The sequence below is a fragment of the Periophthalmus magnuspinnatus genome, chromosome 21 (assembly GCF_009829125.3).
Source record: "Periophthalmus magnuspinnatus isolate fPerMag1 chromosome 21, fPerMag1.2.pri, whole genome shotgun sequence".
NCBI classification, from domain to species: domain Eukaryota; kingdom Metazoa; phylum Chordata; class Actinopteri; order Gobiiformes; family Gobiidae; genus Periophthalmus; species Periophthalmus magnuspinnatus.
The window spans coordinates 343941-366121 of NC_047146.1; the positions used below are offsets into that span (position 1 = coordinate 343941).

The 22181-nt window shown below is 49.0% G+C and overlaps 1 protein-coding gene across 1 annotated transcript in view; it reads right to left on the reverse strand.

The window, feature by feature from the left end:
• LOC117389397 (titin-like) overlaps nt 1-17718 on the reverse strand; it is a 275399-nt gene extending 257681 nt beyond the window's left edge. The window contains exons 1-5 of the mRNA XM_055230696.1: nt 17638-17718; nt 5888-5990; nt 1653-1856; nt 934-1221; nt 554-627 (exon numbers count right to left, since the gene is read on the reverse strand). Of these exons, the coding sequence (XP_055086671.1) occupies nt 554-627; nt 934-1221; nt 1653-1856; nt 5888-5978 (657 nt within the window). The 5' untranslated portion in view covers nt 5979-5990; nt 17638-17718. The remainder of the gene's footprint in view (nt 1-553; nt 628-933; nt 1222-1652; nt 1857-5887; nt 5991-17637) is intronic.
• Nucleotides 17719-22181: the final 4463 nt, after the last annotated feature.

The window sequence follows — 22181 nt, forward strand, 5'->3', positions numbered from 1 at the left end:
TGTGTGAAGGAGGAGCTAACGACTCTGAAACTGAAAGTGCTTTTGTTTACAGTTTTAGCCTTAATGACCCTAATCAACCTGTAATGACTGTCTATTGTTCTCTTTGTTTCCTTTATTCTCTTTGGGTCTGAGGATGGAGTTATAGATGGAGGACAGATTATGTCTCAGGTCAAAGAAGGATCGTCTTTCTGAACAAAAACATCTTTAACTCTCGTCTCAAACCGTTTCTTTTCTGTGGCTCAGATCTGACCCTCCCTCTGGTCAAAGCAGTGGTCAGAATCTGACCAGGACTGAAGAAGAATCTGACCAGGACTGAAGAAGAATCTGACCAGAACTGAAGAAGAACCTGACCAGGACTGAAGAAGACACTTGGACGAGCAGCAAAACGTCTTCACTGCTACAACGATTTGTCCAGTGACAGATTTGTGTAATGAGTGAGGTGTGTGTGTGGGTGTGTGTGTGTGTAGGGGTGTGTAGGTGGGTGTGTGTGTGTGTGTGTGTGGGGGGGGGGGGTGTAGGGGTGTGTGTGTGTGTGGGGGGGTGTGTGTGTGACCTTCTCTACTCTGGTCTGTCTCGTCGCGGTCGTGATCACTGTCTTTGTTTTCTTTGCAGGAACAGCCTCTTCACCTGAAAAAGATACACATCATTTATACATCTGGACTGAAGCAGGTCTAAACCAGGACTAAAGCAGGTCTAAACCAGGACTAAACCAGGACTAAAGCAGGTCTAAACCAGGACTAAAGCAGGTCTAAACCAGGACTAAACCAGGACTAAAGCAGGTCTAAACCAGGACTAAACCAGGACTAAAGCAGGTCTAAACCAGGACTAAACCAGGACTAAACCAGGTCTAAACCAGGTCTAAACCAGGACTAAACCAGGTCTAAACCAGGTCTAAACCAGGACTAAACCAGGACTAAAGCAGGTCCTCTGTACCTTGCACCAGCAGCTCTGCGGTGGAGGTGGCGCGCCCTGCACTGTTACTGGCCGTGGCTGAATATGAGCCACTGTCTTCGGGGAAAGCCTCTCGGATGAGCAGGCTGTGGAGGTCTTGATCTTGGACGATTCGGAAGTCTGCGGAGCTCTGGATCTCCGCTCCTTCGCGGTAGAACTTCACTGTGGGAGTGGGAATCCCGGACACTCTGACATCCAGACGCACCGCACTGCCCGTCCTCACGGTGGCGCTCTGGAGACGCTGCACAAACACAGGTGGAGCTGTCTCCGCTGCAACAGAGGAGAGGGGTAAGACCAGGACTGGGACTGGACTAAACAGGACTAAACCAGGACTAAACCAGGACTAAACCAGGACTAAAGCAGGTCTAAAGCAGGACAAAAGCAGGACTAAACCAGGACTAAACCAGGACTAAAGCAGGACTAAAGCAGGTCTAAAGCAGGACTAAAGCAGGACTAAACCAGGACTAAAGCAGGACTAAACCAGGACTAAACCAGGACTAAAGCAGGACTAAAGCAGGTCTAAAGCAGGACTAAAGCAGGACTAAACCAGGACTAAACCAGGACTAAACTGGGACTAAACCAGGCCTAAAGCAGGACTAAAGCAGGACTAAACCAAGGCTGAACCAGGACTAAACCAGGACTAAACCAGGACTAAAGCAGGTCTAAAGCAGGACTAAACCAGGACTAAACCCAGAGCTGACCTGTGACGAGCAGCTCTGCGGTGGAGGTGGCCTGGCCCGTGGCGTTGGTTGCTCGGACAGAGTAGCGTCCGCTGTGGGAGGCGTTCACGGCGGGGATGCTCAGAACAGCGCGGCCTTCGCTGAACGAGATCCTCACACCGGGAAGAGACGCGGCGGACAATACCTGGCCATCACGGAACCAGCTGACCTCTGGAACTGGGGAACCTGTAGAGAGACCCGGGACAAAAACAGGTCAAAACTGGGTCAGAACCAGTAATGAACCAGGTCAGAACTGGTACAGAACCAGGACTAAATTAGGACTAAACTGGTCTGAACCTAACTTCTTAGTCCTTATGTTCTTTTAGTTTTAAAATAAAAACACAGACAGTAAAACAAAATGTCCGCTTCTTCAGCTCAGTCTGGTTTTACTTTCAGCTGGTTTAACAATACCTGATAAAAAAAAAAAAACGACAAAGTTTAAATCTGTCACTGAACAAACTGTTGAAGGAGTGAAGATCTTTGTCTGACACTTCTTCTGTTCTGAACTTCGTCTTTTGCTCTGGATCAGGCCTGGACGACCGAGGGACACAGACGACTGATAAATACATTTAGCACTGTCTCTGTCGATTATCCATCCATCCATTTTCTTCCTCTTATCCGGGGCCGGGTCGCGGGGGCATCAGTCCAAGCAGGGACTCCCAGACTTCCCTCATCCTGGACACGTCCTCCAGCTCCTCCGGTGGGACCCCAAGGCGTTCCCAGGCCAGAGAGACATAGTCCCTCCAGCGTGTCCTGGGTCTTCCCCGGGGCCTCCTCCCGGTGGGACATGCCCAGAACACCTCCCTAGGGAGGCGTCCAGGAGGCATCCTGAGCAGATGCCCGAGCCACCTCAGCTGGTTCCTCTCAACGTGTAGGAGCAGCGGCTCTACTCCGAGCTCCTCCCGTGTGACCGAGCTCCTCACCCTATCCCTAAGGGTGCGCCCGGCCACTCTGCGGAGGAAGCCCATTTCAGCCGCTTGTATCCGCGATCTTGTCCTTTCGGTCATTACCCAGAGCTCATGACCATAGGTGAGGGTAGAACTTAGATTGAGGTAAATCGAGAGCTTCGCCTTTGGGCTCAGCTCCTTCTTCACCACAACGGACCGATACAGTGACCGCATCACTGCAGACACTGCACCGATCCACCTGTCAATCTCCCACTCCATCCTTCCCTCACTCGTGAACAAGACCCCGAGATACTTGAACTCCTCCACTTGAGGCAGAGACTCACCACCCGGAGAGAGCAAACCCCCTTTTTCTGGTCGAGAACCATGGCCTCGGATTTAGAGAAGGTGATTCTCATCCCAGCTGCTTCACACTCGGCTGCAAACCGCCCCAGTGCTGCAGGTCCTGGCTCGAAGAAGCATCAGGAAAACATCATCTGCAAACAGCAGAGATGAAATCCTGTGGTTCCCAAACCAGACCCCCTCCGGCCCCTGAACCAGGCCCCCTCCGGCCCCTGGCTGCGCCTAGAAATTCTGTCCATAAATATAATGAACAGAACTGGTGACAAAGGGCAGCCCTGGCGGAGTCCAACATGCACCGGGAACAGGTCTGACTTACTGCCGGCAATGAACACAGCTCCTGCTCCGGTCATACAGGGACCGGACAGCCCTTAGCAAAGGGCCCCGGACCCCATACTCCCAGAGCACCCCCCAAAGGACACCACGAGGGACACGGTCGAATGCCTTCTCCAGATCCACAAAACACATGTGGACTGGTTGGGCAAACTCCCATGAGCCTCGAGGACCCGATGAAGAGTATAGAGCTGGTCCAGTGTTCCACGACCAGGACAAAAACCACACTGCTCCTCCTGAATCCGAGGTTCGACTATCGGTCGGATTCTCCTCTCCAGTACCCTGGAATAGACCTTACCGGGAAGGCTGAGGAGTGTGATTCCGCTGTAATTGGAACACACCCTCCGGTCCCCCTTCTTATACAGAGGGACCACCACCCCGGTCTGCCATTCCACAGGTACTGTCCCCGACCGCCACACGATGTTGCAGAGACGTGTCAGCCAAGACAGTCCCACAACATCCAGAGACTTGAGGTACTCAGGACGGATCTCGTCCACCCCCGGAGCCTTGCCACCAAGGAGCTTGCCAACCACCTCAGTGACTTCAGCCAGGGTGATGGACGAGTTCGCCTCTGGGTCCCCAGTTTCTGCTTCCTCCTCAGAAGACGTGACAATGGGATTGAGGAGATCCTCAAAGTATTCCTTCCACCGCCCGACAACATCCCCAGTCGAGGTCAGCAAGCAGCTCTCCACCCGCACTGTAAACAGTGTTGGTGAAGCACTGCTTCCCCCTCCTGAGGCGTCGGACGGTTTGCCAGAATCTCTTTGAGGCCGTCCGACAGTCCTCCTCCATGGCCTCCCCGAACTCCTCCCAACCCCGGGTTTTTGCCTCTGTGACTGCCCGAGCCGCGGCACGCTTGGCCCGCCTGCACTCATCGGCTGCCTCAGGAGTCCCATGAGCCAACAAGGCTCGATAGGACTCCTTCTTCAGCTTGACGGCATCCCTTACTTCCGGTGTCCACCACCGGGTTCGGGGATTGCCGCCGCGACAAGCACCACAGACCTTACGACCACAGCTACGAGCGGCCGCATCGACAGTAGAGGTGGAGAACATGGCCCACTCGGAGTCCATGTCTCCAACCTCCCCCGGGATCAGGGAGAAGCTCTCCCGGAGGTGGGAGTTGAAGACCCCCCTGACAGAGGGCTCCGCCAGACGTTCCCAGCAGACCCTCACAATGCGCTTGGGTCTGCCAGGTCTGTCCGGCTTCCTCCTCCGCCAGCGGATCCAACTCACCACCAGGTGGTGATCAGTTGACAGCTCAGCCCCTCTTTTCACTCGAGTGTCCAAGACACGCGGTCGGAGGTCAGATGACACGACAACAAAGTCGATCATCGACCTCCGACCTAGAGTGTCCTGGTGCCACGTGCACCGATGGACCTTGTGTTCGAACATGGTGTTTGTTATGGACAAACTGTGACTAGCACAGAAGTCCAATAACAAAACACCGCTCGGGTTCAGATCAGGGAGGCCGTTCCTCCCAATCACGCCCCTCCAAGTGTCACTGTCATTACCCACATGGGCGTTGAAGTCCCCCAGGAGAACAACGGAGTCCCCGGTTGGTGCACTGTCTAGTACCCCTCCCAGGGACTCCAAGAAGGCCGGGTACTCTGCACTGCTGTTTGGCCCGTAGGCCGACACAACAGTGAGAGACCTGTCGCCGACCCGAAGGTGCAGGGACGCGACCCTCTCGTTCACCGGAGTGAACCCCAACACGCAGCGGCTGAGCTGTGGGGCAATGAGCAAGCCCACACCAGCTCGCCGCCGCTCCCCGCGGGCAACGCCAGAGAAATGGAGAGTCAGCCCCTCTCAAGAAGTTGGGTTCCAGAGCCCAAGCTGTGCGTGGAGGTGAGGTCGACTATATCTAGCCGGTAACGCTCAACCTCCCGCACAAGCTCAGGCTCCTTCCCCCCCAGTGAGGTGACCTCCATGTCCCCAGAGCCAGTCTCCATGTCCGGAGATCCGGTCGTCGAGGTCCCCGCCTTCGACTGCCGCCCGGATCTCTCTGCACCCGCCCCGCATGGCTCCTCCCGCAGGTGGTGGGTCCACGGGAGGCTCTGTCGATTAGCACAATGCTAATGTTTTTAGCATCCACCATTTTGGTTTGCTTCAAAACCTGTTTTTTAATGGTTTAAGTTTTACATTAGAGTTTTTAACCAGACAAACCTTAAAACATAAATGTGTAGACCCTCAGTCCAGGTCTGATCCACAGCAAACAGAGAAGTTGACAGATTTAACTTCTTTGTTTGTTTATAACATAAAGACAAAAATAACATGATTTATGAGAGGAGTTTATATCATTTATCATCAAACTAGCTCTGTGGATCTCTGTGGATGCTAGCTCTGTGGATGCTAGCTCTGTGGATGCTAGCTCTGTGGATGCTAGCTCTGTGGATGCTAGCTCTGTGGATGCTAGCTCTGTGGATGCTAGCTCTGTGGATGCTAGCTCTGTGGATGCTAGCTCTGCACCTGCTCCACATCTTGACCACACCTGACAGAGTCATTACTAGGTTTGTTCTGTTGTTCACACTGAGCATGCCCAGCTGTGTGTTTGTCAGATGCCCTCCCGCCCTCTGTGTGTGTGTGTATATGTGTGTGTGTGTGTATGTGTGTGTGTGTGTTCTTTGTATGTCTTTGACTCACCACTGACTTGCGCTTGGAACGTCGCGGCACTACCCTCCAGTGCCACGACGCTCTGCAGCGGCTGCGTGAACGTCGGCGCTTGGCTCGACATGTCTGCCGGCACCTGAACGCAACACAGAGAAAAACAGAGTGTTCAACAGGCCCTGAACGCAACACAGAGGAGAATAGTGGAGTTCAGTTTTGAACAAACCAAACACAAACATGAGAAATAACTCAGATTCAAATGACCCACCCAATATAATACTGTATCAGAATGAGACCAGGACTGAACCAGGACTAAACCAGGACTAAACCAGGACTGAACCAGGACTGAACCAGGACTAAACCAGGACTAACCGCTGGTTAAACATGAGTGAGTTACAGACCTGTTCACTTTGACTGGAACATTGTCCAAAAATAATTCAAAAAACAAAAGTAAATTCTCTCCCAGAGCCTGAGCTCAGTCTGTCCCCAGAGTCCAGCCCAGTCTGTCCTCAGAGTCCAGCCCAGTCTGTCCCCAGAGTCCAGCCCAGTCTGTCCCCAGAGTCCAGCCCAGTCTGTCCTCAGAGTCCAGCCCAGTCTGTCCTCAGAGTCCAGCTCAGTCTGTCCTCAGAGTCCAGCCCAGTCTGTCCTCAGAGTCCAGCTCAGTCTGTCCTCAGAGTCCAGCTCAGTCTGTCCCCAGAGTCCAGCTCAGTCTGTCCCCAGAGTCCAGCTCAGTCTGTCCTCACTGAGCCCTGAGTCTGGGGGAGGGGGCGAAGGGGTGAGGGGTGGCACAGGTGCAGGGTGAGGGGGCAGAGGGGCAGAGGGGCAAATGGTCCTCGTAAAGTCAGGGCTTAGGGCTATTTTTAGATCTCTGACACCCTGGGAACCAGAACTAAACCAGGACTAAACCAGGACTGAACCAGGACTGAACCAGGACTGAACCAGGACTAAACCAGGACTAAACCAGGACTGAACCAGGACTAAACCAGTGTGGACTTCCTGATGGTGCAGAAGTGCACAACAAAGTATTGTAAGTACTCAATACTTTATAACATATATTTTGAAGCAGTATTCTGCTGAGGAGGGGAGTATTCAGTTACATTTACTTGAATAAAATGTTGTTGTACTTTTATAGCTACTTCATAAATATCTTTAAAGAGTCCCGGGTCGGGGTCAGTCTCTTATTCGAGTATAATATAGTACAGAGTAACAGTACTGTTACTTTTAGTGTTACTGTTACTCTTTAAGTTACTCTTATTCGAGTAATACTTTTCACAAATACTTCATTTAAATATCCCCTCCTGTAGTTAAATGAGAGTATTAGCCCTCGGCCCCTCTGACCTCTCACCCCCCCCCCCACACACACACACACACAGAGCACGGCTGAAGTGTCTTGCCCAAAGACACAACCACAGTATGTTCTGTCCTGAATGGGGATTAAACCTCTGACCTTTGGGTTAGTGGGTAAAAGGTTCAGCCACTAAGCAGTCCCAGTCCAGACACATGTGGGAGTTGAATTCCCACTGCTGGTGTTTTACTGCTGTTGTGTCGTTGGGCAAGGCACTTTTGTCCTTAACTGTGAACTTCACTTTAAACATGTTATAAATCTGTGTCCTCCTCAAACTCTGGAGTTGTGTTTGTTTCATTCACATGTTTGAGTTTCACTTTATTATGAGTCTGTCACATCTACAAAGATCAAAACACTCTGTTCCACCTTGTGATGTCATCAAGTGGTAGTTTTCAAGTGAACTCCTCCTTTTACCTTTAGTTCAGTCGAGATAAGAGACAACTCCAGGACTGAAATGATCCAAATGATTCTATAAATGAAGGTGTGTGGAGTTTAAAAACACAGTGGAGCACTTTCTGTATCACCACATGATGACATCACAAGGTGGAACACAGTGTTTTCAGTTTGAGAGAAGCCTCTTGTCTGGTCTCTGGTCTTATCCTCTCTTGAGGAATGTGCTGATGCCGTCCTCGGGTTACAGCAGCTGCACTGTCATTGGTCAAAAATAGCCTGGGGGAGGGGCTTTATAGTGAGCCTTAGTGACAGGTGCGTGCCAAGCTCCTCCCCCAAAACCTCAGGTCACAAAGACCCCGGGCCCCTCTGCACCAGCCGAGAGTGAGAGACCCACACCAGGACCAGGACCAGGACCAGGACCAGGACCAGGACCCGAGACTGCACCTCTGGACATGCACCTCTGACTGCCCCGTCCCAAACAGGAAGTGACCATGGGGCGAGTCGGCTCCAGTTCACTCTCTGTGTTAAACAGCGCCCCCTCTGTCCTCTCTGTGTCCCCTCTGTCCTCTCTGTCCTCTCTCTGTCTCTGCTTCAGACTCATTCTGGTCTTAAATGTTCGTATTAACCCTCTACATGATCCTGGGGTTTTTATTTCACTATTGTGTCTGTAAATCCAGATCTGAACATTAATAACAGACACATCAGGTCCTTCTGTCCCTGAGGTCGCTCCTGTGTTAGCGACAGGTTTGATTGACAGTGTTGCTGTCACTGTGTGCGATGAACAGTGACACTGGAGCAGAATCCAACATGTTTACAACAACCAGACCAGAACCAGACCAGGACCAGACCAGAACCAGACCAGGACCAGACCAGAACCAGACCAGGACCAGACCAGGAACAGACCAGAACCAGACCAGAACCAGACCAGGACCAGAACAGGACCAGACCAGAACCAGACCAGGACCAGACCAGAACCAGACCAGGACCAGAACAGGACCAGACCAGAACCAGACCAGGACCAGACCAGAACCAGACCAGGACCAGACCAGAACCAGACCAGGACCAGACCAGAACCAGACCAGGACCAGAACAGGACCAGACCAGAACCAGACCAGGACCAGAACAGGACCAGACCAGAACCAGACCAGGACCAGACCAGAACCAGACCAGAACCAGACCAGGACCAGACCAGGACCAGAACAGGACCAGACCAGGACCAGATAAGTCTGTCTCCATCAGAGGAACATCTCACAGCTTGAGTCAGTCCAGCCTCGTGGAAACGGCACCTGGTTTGATTTGGTGTCTTGATTTTCACAATAGTGAAATAAAAACCCCAGGATCATGTAATAATAATAATAATAATAATAATAATAATAATAATAATGTCTTACACTTGTACTGCTCTTCACAGTCGTGTCAAAGCCTCTACACTAGACTCATTATTGATTCATTTCACTTGGTGATGGTCAGATACTACTGTAGCCACAGCTGCCCTGGGGAGACTGACGGAAGCGAGGCTGCCAATCTGCGCCATCGGCCCCTCCGACCACCACCATCATTCACACACACACCACTTTCATACTAGGCAATGTGGGTGAAGTGTCTTGCCTAAGGACACAACGACAGAACTCGGTCCGAGCGGGACTCGATCCTCTGACCTTCAGGTTGGGACCAACACTCAACCACTGAGCCACTGTCGCTACATCAATGTGGAGGGTTAAGACGAACATTTAAGACTAAAATGAGTCTGAAGCAGCAGAGACAGAGAGGACAGTTTATACACAGAAAGTGAATTGGAGCCAGAGTGGATGGAGCAGGAAGTGCGACATGATCATTATCTATGTCCATTTAAGATCAGATCAGATCAGATCAGATCAGATCAGATCAGCCTTTATTAGATAACATTAGTCCCACTGGGGAGATTCCACTGTTATATTTTCAGTCTATGGTCTGACCACAAAACATCTGACTGAAGCTCTGCACAACCCAACACTGAAGAGTCAGGGGTCAGTCAGGGGTCACAGTGGCGTTACACTGGGGTCATGAGAGGTCATGTTGATACAACAGGCTGTTCTCACATACCAGAATGTGATGATGTCATAATCAGAGCTCTAGATCACTCTGTTTCACTCTGTTTCATTCTGTTTCACTCTGTTTCACTCTACGAGACGCTCCAAACTTCTGCTACAGAAATGTTGAATCTTCTCAATAGTTTGGGATCGGTCGCATAAACTAGTCCTGGTTTAGTCCTGGTTCTGTCCTGGTTCTGTCCTGGTTCAGTCCTGGTTCAGTCCTGGTTCTGTCCTGGTTCAGTCCTGGTTCTGTCCTGGTTTAGTCCTTTAAAGTCAGAGCTGAGTGTATTTATATCTACAGCTGTTTGGGACTGGACACAAATTCTGCTGCTGCCACTCACCTCAGGACCAGGACTGAACCAGGACAGAACCAGGACTAAACCAGGACTAAACCAGGACTGAACCAGGACTGAACCAGGACTAAACCAGGACTAAACCAGGACTGAACCAGGACTAAACCAGGACTAAACCAGGACTGAACCAGGACTGAACCAGGACTAAACCAGGACTGAACCAGGACTGAACCAGGACTGAACCAGGACTGAACCAGGACTAAACCAGGACTAAACCAGGACTGAACCAGGACTGAACCAGGACTAAACCAGGACTGAACCAGGACTGAACCAGGACTGAACCAGGACTAAACCAGGACTAAACCAGGACTGAACCAGGACTGAACCAGGACTGAACCAGGACTGAACCAGGACTAAACCAGGACTAAACCAGGACTGAACCAGGACTGAACCAGGACTAAACCAGGACTGAACCAGGACTGAACCAGGACTGAACCAGGACTGAACCAGGACTAAACCAGGACTAAACCAGGACTGAACCAGGACTGAACCAGGACTGAACCAGGACTAAACCAGGACTAAACCAGGACTAAACCAGGACTGAGCCAGGACTGAACCAGGACTAAACCAGGACTAAACCAGGACTGAACCAGGACTGAACCAGGACTGAACCAGGACTGAACCAGGACTAAACCAGGACTAAACCAGGACTGAACCAGGACTGAACCAGGACTGAACCAGGACTAAACCAGGACTAAACCAGGACTAAACCTGATGGACTTGTGTTTTTTTCATTCACATGTTTGATTAATCCTCCGTCTGCACAGTGTACAACATTCTGTTACACCTGCTGATGTCATCAGGTGGAGCTCGTCTGTGTTTTAGTCCTGATTCAGTCCTGGTTTAGTCCTGGTTCAGTCCTGGTTTAGTCCTGGTTTAGTCCTGGTTCAGTCCTGGTTTAGTTCTTTGTAACATTAACACTGAGCTCACATTTATCTTTGTGTTTTTAAAGAAAAGGCCTGACACAGACAGATTACATGTGAGCTGTGGAGGGTTAAATCAGGAACTGGGCCTCGTTATGAACGAAATGAGCACGAAAGATTATAAACACTAACAAACACTAACAAACACTAACAAACACTAACAAACACTAACAAACACTAACAAACACTAACAAACACTAACAAACACTAACAAACACTAACAAACACTAACAAATGCTATAGAATATTAACAAAGTCGAACAATATAGTCAAATGCTACCAAATTTTAACAAACTCTCACAAATTTTAACAACCGCTAACAAATATTAATGAACGTTAACAACCCACAAGAGCTGACCCATCAGAGCTGAGGTCACACACACCTGTCACTCTGTACACACCTGTGTGTGTCACCTGTCACTCTGTACACACCTGTGTGTGTCACCTGTCACTCTGTACACACCTGTGTGTGTCACTCTGTACACACCTGTGTGTGTCACCTGTCACTCTGTACACACCTGTGTGTGTCACTCTGTACACACCTGTGTGTGTCACCTGTCACTCTGTACACACCTGTGTGTGTCACCTGTCACTCTGTACACACCTGTGTGTGTCACCTGTCACTCTGTACACACCTGTGTGTGTCACTCTGTACACACCTGTGTGTGTCACCTGTCACTCTGTACACACCTGTGTGTGTCACTCTGTACACACCTGTGTGTGTCACCTGTCACTCTGTACACACCTGTGTGTGTCACTCTGTACACACCTGTGCGTGTCACTCTGTACACACCTGTGTGTGTCACTCTGTACACACCTGTGTGTGTCACTCTGTACACACCTGTGTGTGTCACCTGTCACTCTGTACACACCTGTGTGTGTCACTCTGTACACACCTGTGTGTGTCACTCTGTACACACCTGTGTGTGTCACTCTGTACACACCTGTGTGTGTCACCTGTCACTCTGTACACACCTGTGTGTGTCACTCTGTACACACCTGTGTGTGTCACTCTGTACACACCTGTGTGTGTCACCTGTCACTCTGTACACACCTGTGTGTGTCAGCTGTCACTCTGTACACACCTGTGTGTGTCACTCTGTACACACCTGTGCGTGTCACTCTGTACACACCTGTGTGTGTCACTCTGTACACACCTGTGCGTGTCACTCTGTACACACCTGTGCGTGTCACTCTGTACACACCTGTGCGTGTCACTCTGTACACACCTGTGCGTGTCACCTGTCACTCTGTACACACCTGTGCGTGTCACTCTGTACACACCTGTGCGTGTCACTCTGTACACACCTGTGCGTGTCACTCTGTACACACCTGTGCGTGTCACTCTGTACACACCTGTGCGTGTCACCTGTCACTCTGTACACACCTGTGCGTGTCACTCTGTACACACCTGTGCGTGTCACTCTGTACACACCTGTGCGTGTCACTCTGTACACACCTGTGCGTGTCACTCTGTACACACCTGTGCGTGTCACTCTGTACACACCTGTGCGTGTCACTCTGTACACACCTGTGTGTGTCACCTGTCTGTTGCTGTGTTGAACTCCTGATGTCTTTTCACGGTGCTTCTGCTCGTGCTCTATATTTTATACAGTTGAAACCAGACGGTTACACACATTTTATAAAAAGACACATACACTTTTTTCACATGACATAAAATCAGACTAAACTCTTCCTGTTTTGGTCCATGTCAGTCTGCCTTGTGTCTTGCTGTTTTCCCCTCCCGTCTGTGTCAGAGCCTGGAGGTGGGCGGAGACTTGGGCTCCTCCCCCACACACCTGCAACTAATCAGCTGCACCTGGGCAGGACAGAGGAGTCGGGACCTGACACTCGGCGCCTGATCGTCCTCGTATCCACAGAGCTGCAGCTCTGCTCGGCTCAGTCTCCTGTTTTTTTGCTTTTTGACATCATTTCTAATTTGGATGTGTTTGCTCCTCGTCAGGTCCCTGGACCGACCCAGCTCTCCACGACCAGTACGAGCCTCACCCTCTGACCCGGCTCACCCCCTCTGACCCGGCTCACCCCCTCTGACCCGGCTCACCTCTAACGGTACAGCTCACCTCTGACCCCGTTGCCCACGATCAACTGACAACTGCAAACGACCCGTCTCTCAACTATCTGACCCATCTACTTTCATTTACACATTTAAAAACTGTAAAATAAACATTTACACATTTAAAAACTGTAAAATAAACACTGTTAAGCTGCTCCCCGAGTGCGTCTCTTTGGTCCTGTCAGATGATACAACAGTCCACTAGGTTTAACTAAATTATTTCTATTTGCTAAATGCAAGAATAATGAGATTTTTTTAGACATTTTTTTCAAAACCTTCTTCTTCATTCGTCCAGACAGAACTGGAGCAACTGAGCCCAGTTTGTGTCTCAGGCCTTTTCAGGTCTGTTCATACATTTTCAATAAAAATAATAATAATAATAATACATTTTATTTATTTAGCGCTTTTCAAAACACTCAAAGACACTTTACATAAAAGAACAATTTGAAAAAGTACAAAGATACAAACATTTAAGATCAACACTCATAATAATTAAAGATTAAAAGCTTTAAACAGGTGAGTCTTCAGGTGTTTTTTGAAGGTGGAGTGTTCCAGAGGGTGGAGGCAGCGATGGAGGAGGCTCTGTCTCCCCAGGTCTGGAGCTTGGTCCTACAGGGGAGGGACAGGAGGTTTGTGTTTGAGGAGCGGAGGGAGCGAGAGGGAGTGTGGTGACGGAGCAGATCTGTGAGGAGGGGGCAGGTTATGGAGAGCTTTGAAAGTGATGAGAAGAACTTTGAACTGAATTCGCTGAGAAATGGAGAACCAGTGGAGGTTTTGGAGGAGCGGGGTGATGTGTTCACACAGACGGGTGTGTGTGAGGAGCAGAGTTTTTATGTATCACAGTTTATTAAGTGTTTTTGGGGGTGTGCTGTATAGGATGCTATTGCAGTAATCGATTCTGGATGTGATGAATGTGTGGATTAAAGTTTCTGCAGCTGAAAAGGTGAGTGATGGGCGGAGGCGTGCAATGTTTTTGAGATGGAAAAAGGCAGTCCGGGTTATTTGCTTTATATGGGATTCAAATGAGAGGGTTTGGTCAATGAGAATACAAAGATTACGGATGAGTGGGGATGGAGTGAGTGTGGAATTATCAAAGTTTAGACAGAAGCTTGAGGAGGACTTAGTGTTTTAGGGCCAATTATTATGATATCGGTTTTGTCAGTGTTTAGTTTGAGTAGACTGAGTGTCATCCAGATTGTGTTCATGGATGAAGTGGAGAGGTAGAGCTGTATGTCGTCGGCGTAGCAGTGAAAACAAAGGCCATGGCGACGAATGATACTGCCAAGAGGGAGAATGTACAGGATGAACAGGAGGGGACCAAGCACTGAGCCTTGGGGAACACCTCGAGACAGTGGAGCAGTGGAGGAGGAGCAGTTATTAATACTGATGTATTGCTGTCGATTGGACTGGAGCCAGGACAGAGCAGAGCCGGTGATATTGATGGAGGTCTTGAGGCGAGAGAGGAGGATGGTGTGACTGACGGTGTCAAAGGAGGCAGTGAGATCCAAGAGAATGAGGATGGAGAGCTGACCTGAGTTGGAGGAGAGGAAAAGATCGTTTGTTACCTTGAGTAGTGCTGTTTCTGTGCTGTGCTTTTGATGGAAACCGGACTGAAATGGTTCATACAGGTTGTTGGAGATTAGTGCTCTTGTAGTTGTGCAGCTATGACAAGCTCAAGGATTTTGGACAGAAAGGAAAGGTTAGATATGGGCCGGAAATGTGCAAAGTTGTCAGGGTCAAGGGCAGGTTTTTTAAGTATGGGGGTGATACCTGCCAGCTCGAGAGACTGTGGGACAGAGGCATTTGTAAATGATGAATTTATGATGGTTATGATTAAAGGAGAAATGGTGGGAAGACATGCTTTAATGAGAGGGAAGGGGATGGGATCCAGGGAGCAGGTTGGTGTTTTGATGCCTGAGAGGAGTTTGGTGAGCTGAATAGGAGTAGTGGGGGAGAAATGAGAGAACTGTTGAGTGGTGCTAGGAGGAGGCGGGTCAGGAGTAGGGGCTATGTTGGCTGTGGGAAGACTGAGGGAACTGTAGATTGAGTCAATGTAGATTGAGATGACGGCTTTGTGATGGACACTCCAAAACATTGACTTTGTTATCCTTAAGCCTCTTTGTTATCCTTAAGTGTCTTTGTCACCAGTTTGGCCGTATGCTTCAGGTCATTGTCCATTTGAAGACACATTTGTTGCTTTAACTTCCTGCTGATGTGTTGAGATGTTGCTTCAGTTTTTCCACATAATGTTCTTTCCTCCTGATGCATCTGTTTTGTGAAGTGCACCAGTCCCTCCTGCAGCAAAACAACCCCACGACACGATGCAGTAATGTCTTCTTCCTGCAGAGTGTCCTTTTTTCTGTTTCTTTTGGAGTCTTGTCTTCTTCCTGCAGTGTCCTTTTTTCAGTTTCTTTTGGAGTCATGTCTTCTTCCTGCAGAGTGTCCTTTTTTCTGTTTCTTTTGGAGTCATGTCTTCTTCCTGCAGAGTGTCCTTTCAGTCCATGTCCTCAGTCCTCGTTTCACTGTGGATAATGACACACTCTTACAGCTTCAGCAGCTTCTTCTCCAGGTCTTTTTCTTTTGTTCTTGTGTTGATCATTTCAGACCAAAGCTCGTTCGTCTCTGGGACACGTGTCCTTCCTGAGCGGTGTGACGCTGGACAGTCCCATGGTCTTTATACTCGTGTTTAATTGAACAGATGAACGTTTCACCTTCAGGAGGAAACTGCACCGAGGATGAACCAGACTTGAGCAGGTCCACAGTTCACTTCATGATGTTTGGGCTGATTCTTTTAACTTTCCCCTGATGTTACACAAAGAAGCAGAGTGTTTCAGGAGTGTTTCAGGAGTGTTTCAGGAGTGTTTCAGGTGTGTTTCAGGAGTGTTTCAGGAGTGTTTCAGGAGTGTTTCAGGAGTGTTTCAGGAGTGTTTCAGACACATCCACAGCTGTGTCTCTAATTAACTCAGATGATGACATCATCCTCTGGGTTTTCCCAAAAGGCTTAATAATCAAAATCCTTCTCTCATTATTCTTGCATTTAACAAATACAAATAATTTTGTTAAACCTAAAACAGGAAAAGTTTATTCTGATTTTATGCCACACAGTGAGAAAAAAAAGCTTATGTTCCTTTTTATATTGTGTAAACTTCTGGTTTCAGATGTGTCTCCTGTTTGTTCTTATTTTACTGCATGATCTGATTTTTATTTCATCATAAATTTTATTTTATTATTCTCTGTTTAATGTTGCACCATAACGCTCAAGGTCCTGTTTGTGAATAATAATAATAATAATAATAATAATAATAATAATAATAATAATAATAATAATAATAATAATAATAATAATAATAACATCTCTTGGAAGGCACGTTTCAAAGACGTTTTACGCGAGGAGACAAACAGAACATTGTTTTAGTATAAATGAGTCCAAAAGCTCCATGTGAACAGGGGACAGAAAAGGCAGCTCCAGGAATAGTCCCTGACGGGGTCTGGACCAGGGTCCGGTCTGACGGGGGTCCCGGGTGAGGGGGAGGGGCCAGGGGGGATGATTGGCAGGACCCTCTGTGCCACAGTCCTCTCCTTAAAAAGCCATGAGGGCCTCAGAGCCGAGCTATTCCTGTCCCTGAACACAACACCCTGCACCAGGACCAGGACCGGGCCAGGACTGAACCAGGACTGAACCAGGACTGAACCAGGACTGAACCAGGACTGAACCAGGACTGAACCAGGACAGGACCAGGACTGAACCAGGACTGAACCAGGACTCAACCAGGACTGAACCAGGACTGAACCAGGACTAAACCAGGACTTAACCAGGACACAACCAGGACTTAACCAAAGCTCAACCAGAACTGAACTGGGCCTAAACGAGGACTGAACCAGGACTGAACTATGTTTGTACAATGTCTGAACCAGGTCTGAGCAGGGATTGAATCAGGACTAAACCAGGACTAAACCTGAACTAAACCAGGACTAAACCTAGATCCATAAACGCCCCATAATAAAAGAGCATTTGTCCCTCTGAGTGAAAAGTGTGAGAAATCCCACAGCATCAGGTCTTTAAACGCATCATAAAAACTCAACAGATGACAACACACCACAGGCCTGTCCAAGGACTGAAGTAACACAGTATCAACGCGGACATGCAGTACAAGTACTGGCAAAGTACACAGTAGCACAGCAGATATATCAGATAGTAGCAGTTGCAGTATTCAGAGTAGTTACTGAAGTGTCATGGAGTATATACAGTACAAGTACAAGTGAACTGGTTTATTTATAGTCACATCATCAAAGCCCCTTATACTCATCAAACATATCAAGTATCACCCATGAAAACACTACAAAAGTATTAGTATTCATAGTGAAAATACAGGAGTTACTTTGAAGTATCCTGGGGTGTATGAAGTAGCAGTACTAACACAAAGTAAAGTGGTTTATTTATAGAGCCACAGATATGAACTGGCACATGCTTCACATATCAGCTCAGTCCTCAACAGTGAGCCAGTCAAATACGGTCAAATACTGGAATACTACCGCCAAAGGTAGCAGCAGTAATCGCAGTATTAGCAGTATTAGTAGTACTAGTAGTAATAGAAGTATTGCAGTAGTATTTGCGGCAGTACTCACGATGTGCCGTCAGACTGGGACGCTCTGGGCTGAGGAGACCGGCTCTGACAGGTGTAAACTCCCCCTCCTCCAGCTCTGCTCAGGACAGGACCAAAGCCCCCCCTGGGTCTTATACTGCCCCCGTCCACCCCTCACCCCGAGACTGGCCAATCACAGCCCCTCGAGACCCCGCACCGGCCAATCACAGCCCACCCAGACCCTGCCTCGGCCAATCACACAGCAGAACCCGCGCACAGGGGCATCATGGGAAAGTAACAGTTACTCAACAAAAAAGAGATTTTGTAAAAGTTTATTTTCTTAAAATAGAGTCCTGGTTTAGTCCTGGTTTAGACCTGGTTTAGACCTGGTTTAGTCCTGGTTTAGACCTGGTTTAGACCTGGTTTAGTCCTGGTTTAGACCTGGTTTAGTCCTGGTTTAGACCTGGTTAAATTCTGATTTAGTCCTGGTTTAGACCTAATTTAGTCTTGGATTAATCCTGGTTTAGTCCTAGTGTAGACCTGGTTCAGACCTGGGTTAGTCCTGGGTTAGTCCTGGGTTACACCTGGTTTGGATCTGGCTTAGTCTTGGCTCGGGACCACACCAGGTCTAACCCAGGACTAATCTAGGACTGGGTTAGCCCTGATTCTGGGTCAAAGGTCGGACGGTGTGATGTGCAGGAGCTGAAGTCTTGAGTTCACACAGAACAAAATGGAGGAGAAGATCAGAACATGGAGGAGAAGATCAGAACATGGAGGAGAAGATCAGAACATGGAGGAGAACATGGAACATGGAGGAGAAGATCAGAACATGGAGGAGAAGATCAGAACATGGAGGAGAAGATCAGAACATGGAGGAGATGTTTCCAGCTGGACCAAACCCACATAAAGAACAGTCTGAGGACAGGTGTCCACAGGTGAACCCCGGACTGACTCTGAGCTGAAAATGTTCACAGTGACCTGGGTTTGGACAAACACTGAAGTGGACCATGAGCACAGAGGCACAGAGGAGGGGCCTCAGAGAGTAAAGGTCAAGTAAAGGTCAAGACACTACTCCACAAAGACAAACAGCAGACCTCTCTTCAGAAAAAAACATGAACTCTGTCTCCTGCAGAGACAGAGGGAACTGTGGGCTGAGCTCAGAACTGCACAAGAAGAGCAAATAAAGACAAAGAACTGCACATGAAGAGCAAATAAAGACAAAGAACTGCACATGAAGAGCAGATAAAGACAAAGAACTGCACAAGAAGAGCAGATAAAGACAAAGAACTGCACATGAAGAGCAGATAAAGACAAAGAACTGCACAAGAAGAGCAGATAAAGACAAAGAACTGCACATGAAGAGCAAATAAAGACAAAGAACTGCACATGAAGAGCAAATAAAGACAAAGAACTGCACATGAAGAGCAGATAAAGACAAAGAACTGCACATGAAGAGCAAATAAAGACAAAGAACTGCACATGAAGAGCAGATAAAGACAAAGAACTGCACAAGAAGAGCAGATAAAGACAAAGAACTGCACATGAAGAGCAGATAAAGACAAAGAACTGCACATGAAGAGCTCATGTCCATCGAGCTCATGTCCCCTGAGCTCATGTCCCCTGAGCTCATGTCCCCTGAGCTCATGTCCCCTGAGCTCATGTCCCCTGAGCTCATGTCCCCTGAGCTCATGTCCCCTGAGCTGTCATTGCAAACAAAGAGAATATAACAAAGTATTGAGATGAACTTGTTATTGACCAAATACTTATTTTCCACCATAATTTGCAAATAAATTCCTTAAAAAGCATCATCCATTTTCTGTTTTTTTTCTCATTCTGTCTCTCATAGTTGAAATGTTCCCATGATGAAAATTACAGGCCTCTTTCTTTTTTTTAAGTGGTAGAACTTGCACAATTGGTGGCTGACTATACTAAATACTTTTTTGTCTTCCAGTTAGCCTGTGCTGTGTATAGTTAGTGCTGTTTTATAGTATAGTTTTAATTATTTTACTTTGTTACTAATTAACTAACCATCTGTGTGTGTATTTAATATGTATTTAAGTTTTATTAATGCTTACTAAGCTATGAGGGAATAATTTACTCATCCTGCAGTGCAGTGATCCTTTAAGTTAAGGCGATAAGGCACAGTTAAGGATCCTTTGTTAAGGCGAAACTCCAAAGAAACAATAGAACGTTCACATGATTTAGGCCTGTGATAAAGATTAAGAAATGTCTGAAAAACACCATGAGCTCATGATTAGTTTAAACAGTAGCTAACACTTCTAAACTTCTTCTTTTTGTTAAGGTTCTGTACGAGCCATTACCTAAGCCCGGAGACTCATGACCCAGTTCACCCTGAAGTTTATATTCAACAGAAACGGGATTTAACTCTACAGAAAAAAGCAAGCAAAGTGGTTGCGGTTGCGGTTGTGGAGGTGGTTGTGGAGGTGGAGGTGGTTGTGGAGGTGGTTGTGGAGGTGGTTGTGGAGGTGGTTGTGGATGTGGAGGTGGTTGTGGTTGTAGTTGTGGAGGTGGTTGTGGTTGTAGTTGTGGAGGTGGTTGTGGATGTGGAGGTGGTTGTGGTTGTGGAGGTGGTTGTGGAGGTGGTTGTGGAGGTGGAGGTGGTTGTGGTTGTGGAGGTGGATGTTGTTGTGGAGGTGGATGTGGTTGTGGAGGTGGTTGTAGTTGCGGAGGTGGTTGTGGAGGTGGTTGTGTTTGTGGAGGTGGTTGTGGAGGTGGTTTTGGAGGTGGATGTTGTTGTGGTTGTGGAGGTGGTTGCGGTTGTGGAGGTGGTTGTGGAGGTGGTTGCGGTTGTGGAGGTGGTTGTGGAGGTGGAGGTGGTTGTGGAGGTGGTTGTGAAGGTGGTTGTGGAGGTGGTTGTGAAGGTGGTTGTGGATGTGGATGTGGTTGTGGAGGTGGTTGTGGAGGTGGTTGTGGTTGTGGAGGTGGTTGTGGATGTGGAGGTGGTTGCGGTTGTGGAGGTGGTTGTGGATGTGGATGTGGTTGTGGAGGTGGTTGTGGAGGTGGTTGTGGTTGTGGAGGTGGTTGTGGAGGTGGATGTGGTTGTGGAGGTGGTTGTGGAGGTGGAGGTGGTTGTGGATGTGGCGGTGGATGTGGTTGTGGAGGTGGAGGTGGTTGTGGAGGTGGTTGTGGTTGTGGAGGTGGTTGTGGAGGTGGTTGTGGTTGTAGTTGTGGAGGTGGTTGTGGATGTGGAGGTGGTTGTGGTTGTGGAGGTGGTTGTGGTTGTGGAGGTGGTTGTGGTTGTGGAGGTGGTTGTGGAGGTGGTTGTGTTTGCGGTTGTGGAGGTGGTTGTGGTTGTGGAGGTGGATGTGGTTGTGGTTGTGGAGGTGGTTGTGGAGGTGGTTGTAGTTGTGGTTGTGGAGGTGGATGTTGTTGTGGAGGTGGATGTGGTTGTGGAGGTGGTTGTAGTTGCGGAGGTGGTTGTGGATGTGGAGGTGGTTGCGGTTGTGGAGGTGGTTGTGGTTGTGGAGGTGGTTGCGGTTGTGGAGGTGGTTGTGATTGTGGTTGTGGAGGTGGATGTGGTTGTGGAGGTGGTTGCGGTTGTGGAGGTGGTTGTGGTTGTGGAGGTGGTTGCGGTTGTGGAGGTGGTTGTGGTTGTGGAGGTGGTTGCGGTTGTGGAGGTGGTTGTGATTGTGGTTGTGGAGGTGGATGTGGTTGTGGAGGTGGTTGCGGTTGTGGTTGTGGAGGTGGATGTGGTTGTGGAGGTGGTTGCGGTTGTGGAGGTGGTTGTGGAGGTGGTTGCGGTTGTGGAGGTGGTTGTGGTTGCGGTTGTGGCGGTGGATGTGGTTGTGGAGGTGGAGGTGGTTGTGGAGGTGGTTGTGGTTGTGGAGGTGGTTGTGGAGGTGGTTGTGGTTGTAGTTGCGGAGGTGGTTGTGGATGTGGAGGTGGTTGTGGAGGTGGTTGTGGTTGTGGAGGTGGTTGTGTTTGCGGTTGTGGAGGTGGTTGTGGAGGTGGATGTGGTTGTGGTTGTGGAGGTGGTTGTGGAGGTGGTTGTGGTTGTGGTTGTGGAGGTGGATGTTGTTGTGGAGGTGGATGTGGTTGTGGTTGTGGAGGTGGTTATAGTTGCGGAGGTGGTTGTGGATGTGGAGGTGGTTGCGGTTGTGGAGGTGGTTGTGGAGGTGGTTGCGGTTGTGGAGGTGGTTGTGGTTGTGGAGGTGGTTGCGGTTGTGGAGGTGGTTGTGATTGTGGTTGTGGAGGTGGATGTGGTTGTGGAGGTGGTTGCGGTTGTGGTTGTGGAGGTGGATGTGGTTGTGGAGGTGGTTGCGGTTGTGGAGGTGGTTGTGGTTGTGGAGGTGGTTGTGGTTGCGGTTGTGGAGGTGGTTGTGGTTGTGGTTGTGGAGGTGGTTGTGGAGGTGGTTGTGTTTGCGGTTGTGGAGGTGGTTGTGGAGGTGGAGGTGGTTGTGGTTGTGGAGGTGGATGTGGTTGTGGAGGTGGTTGTGGTTGCGGTTGTGAAGGTGGTTGCGGTTGTGGAGGTGGTTGTGGCTGCGGTTGTGGAGGTGGTTGTGTTTTAGACTCTCCTGTTTCACACAGTGCACTGTGTGTAAAGAGTTTTACCTGGAGCCTGGTGAG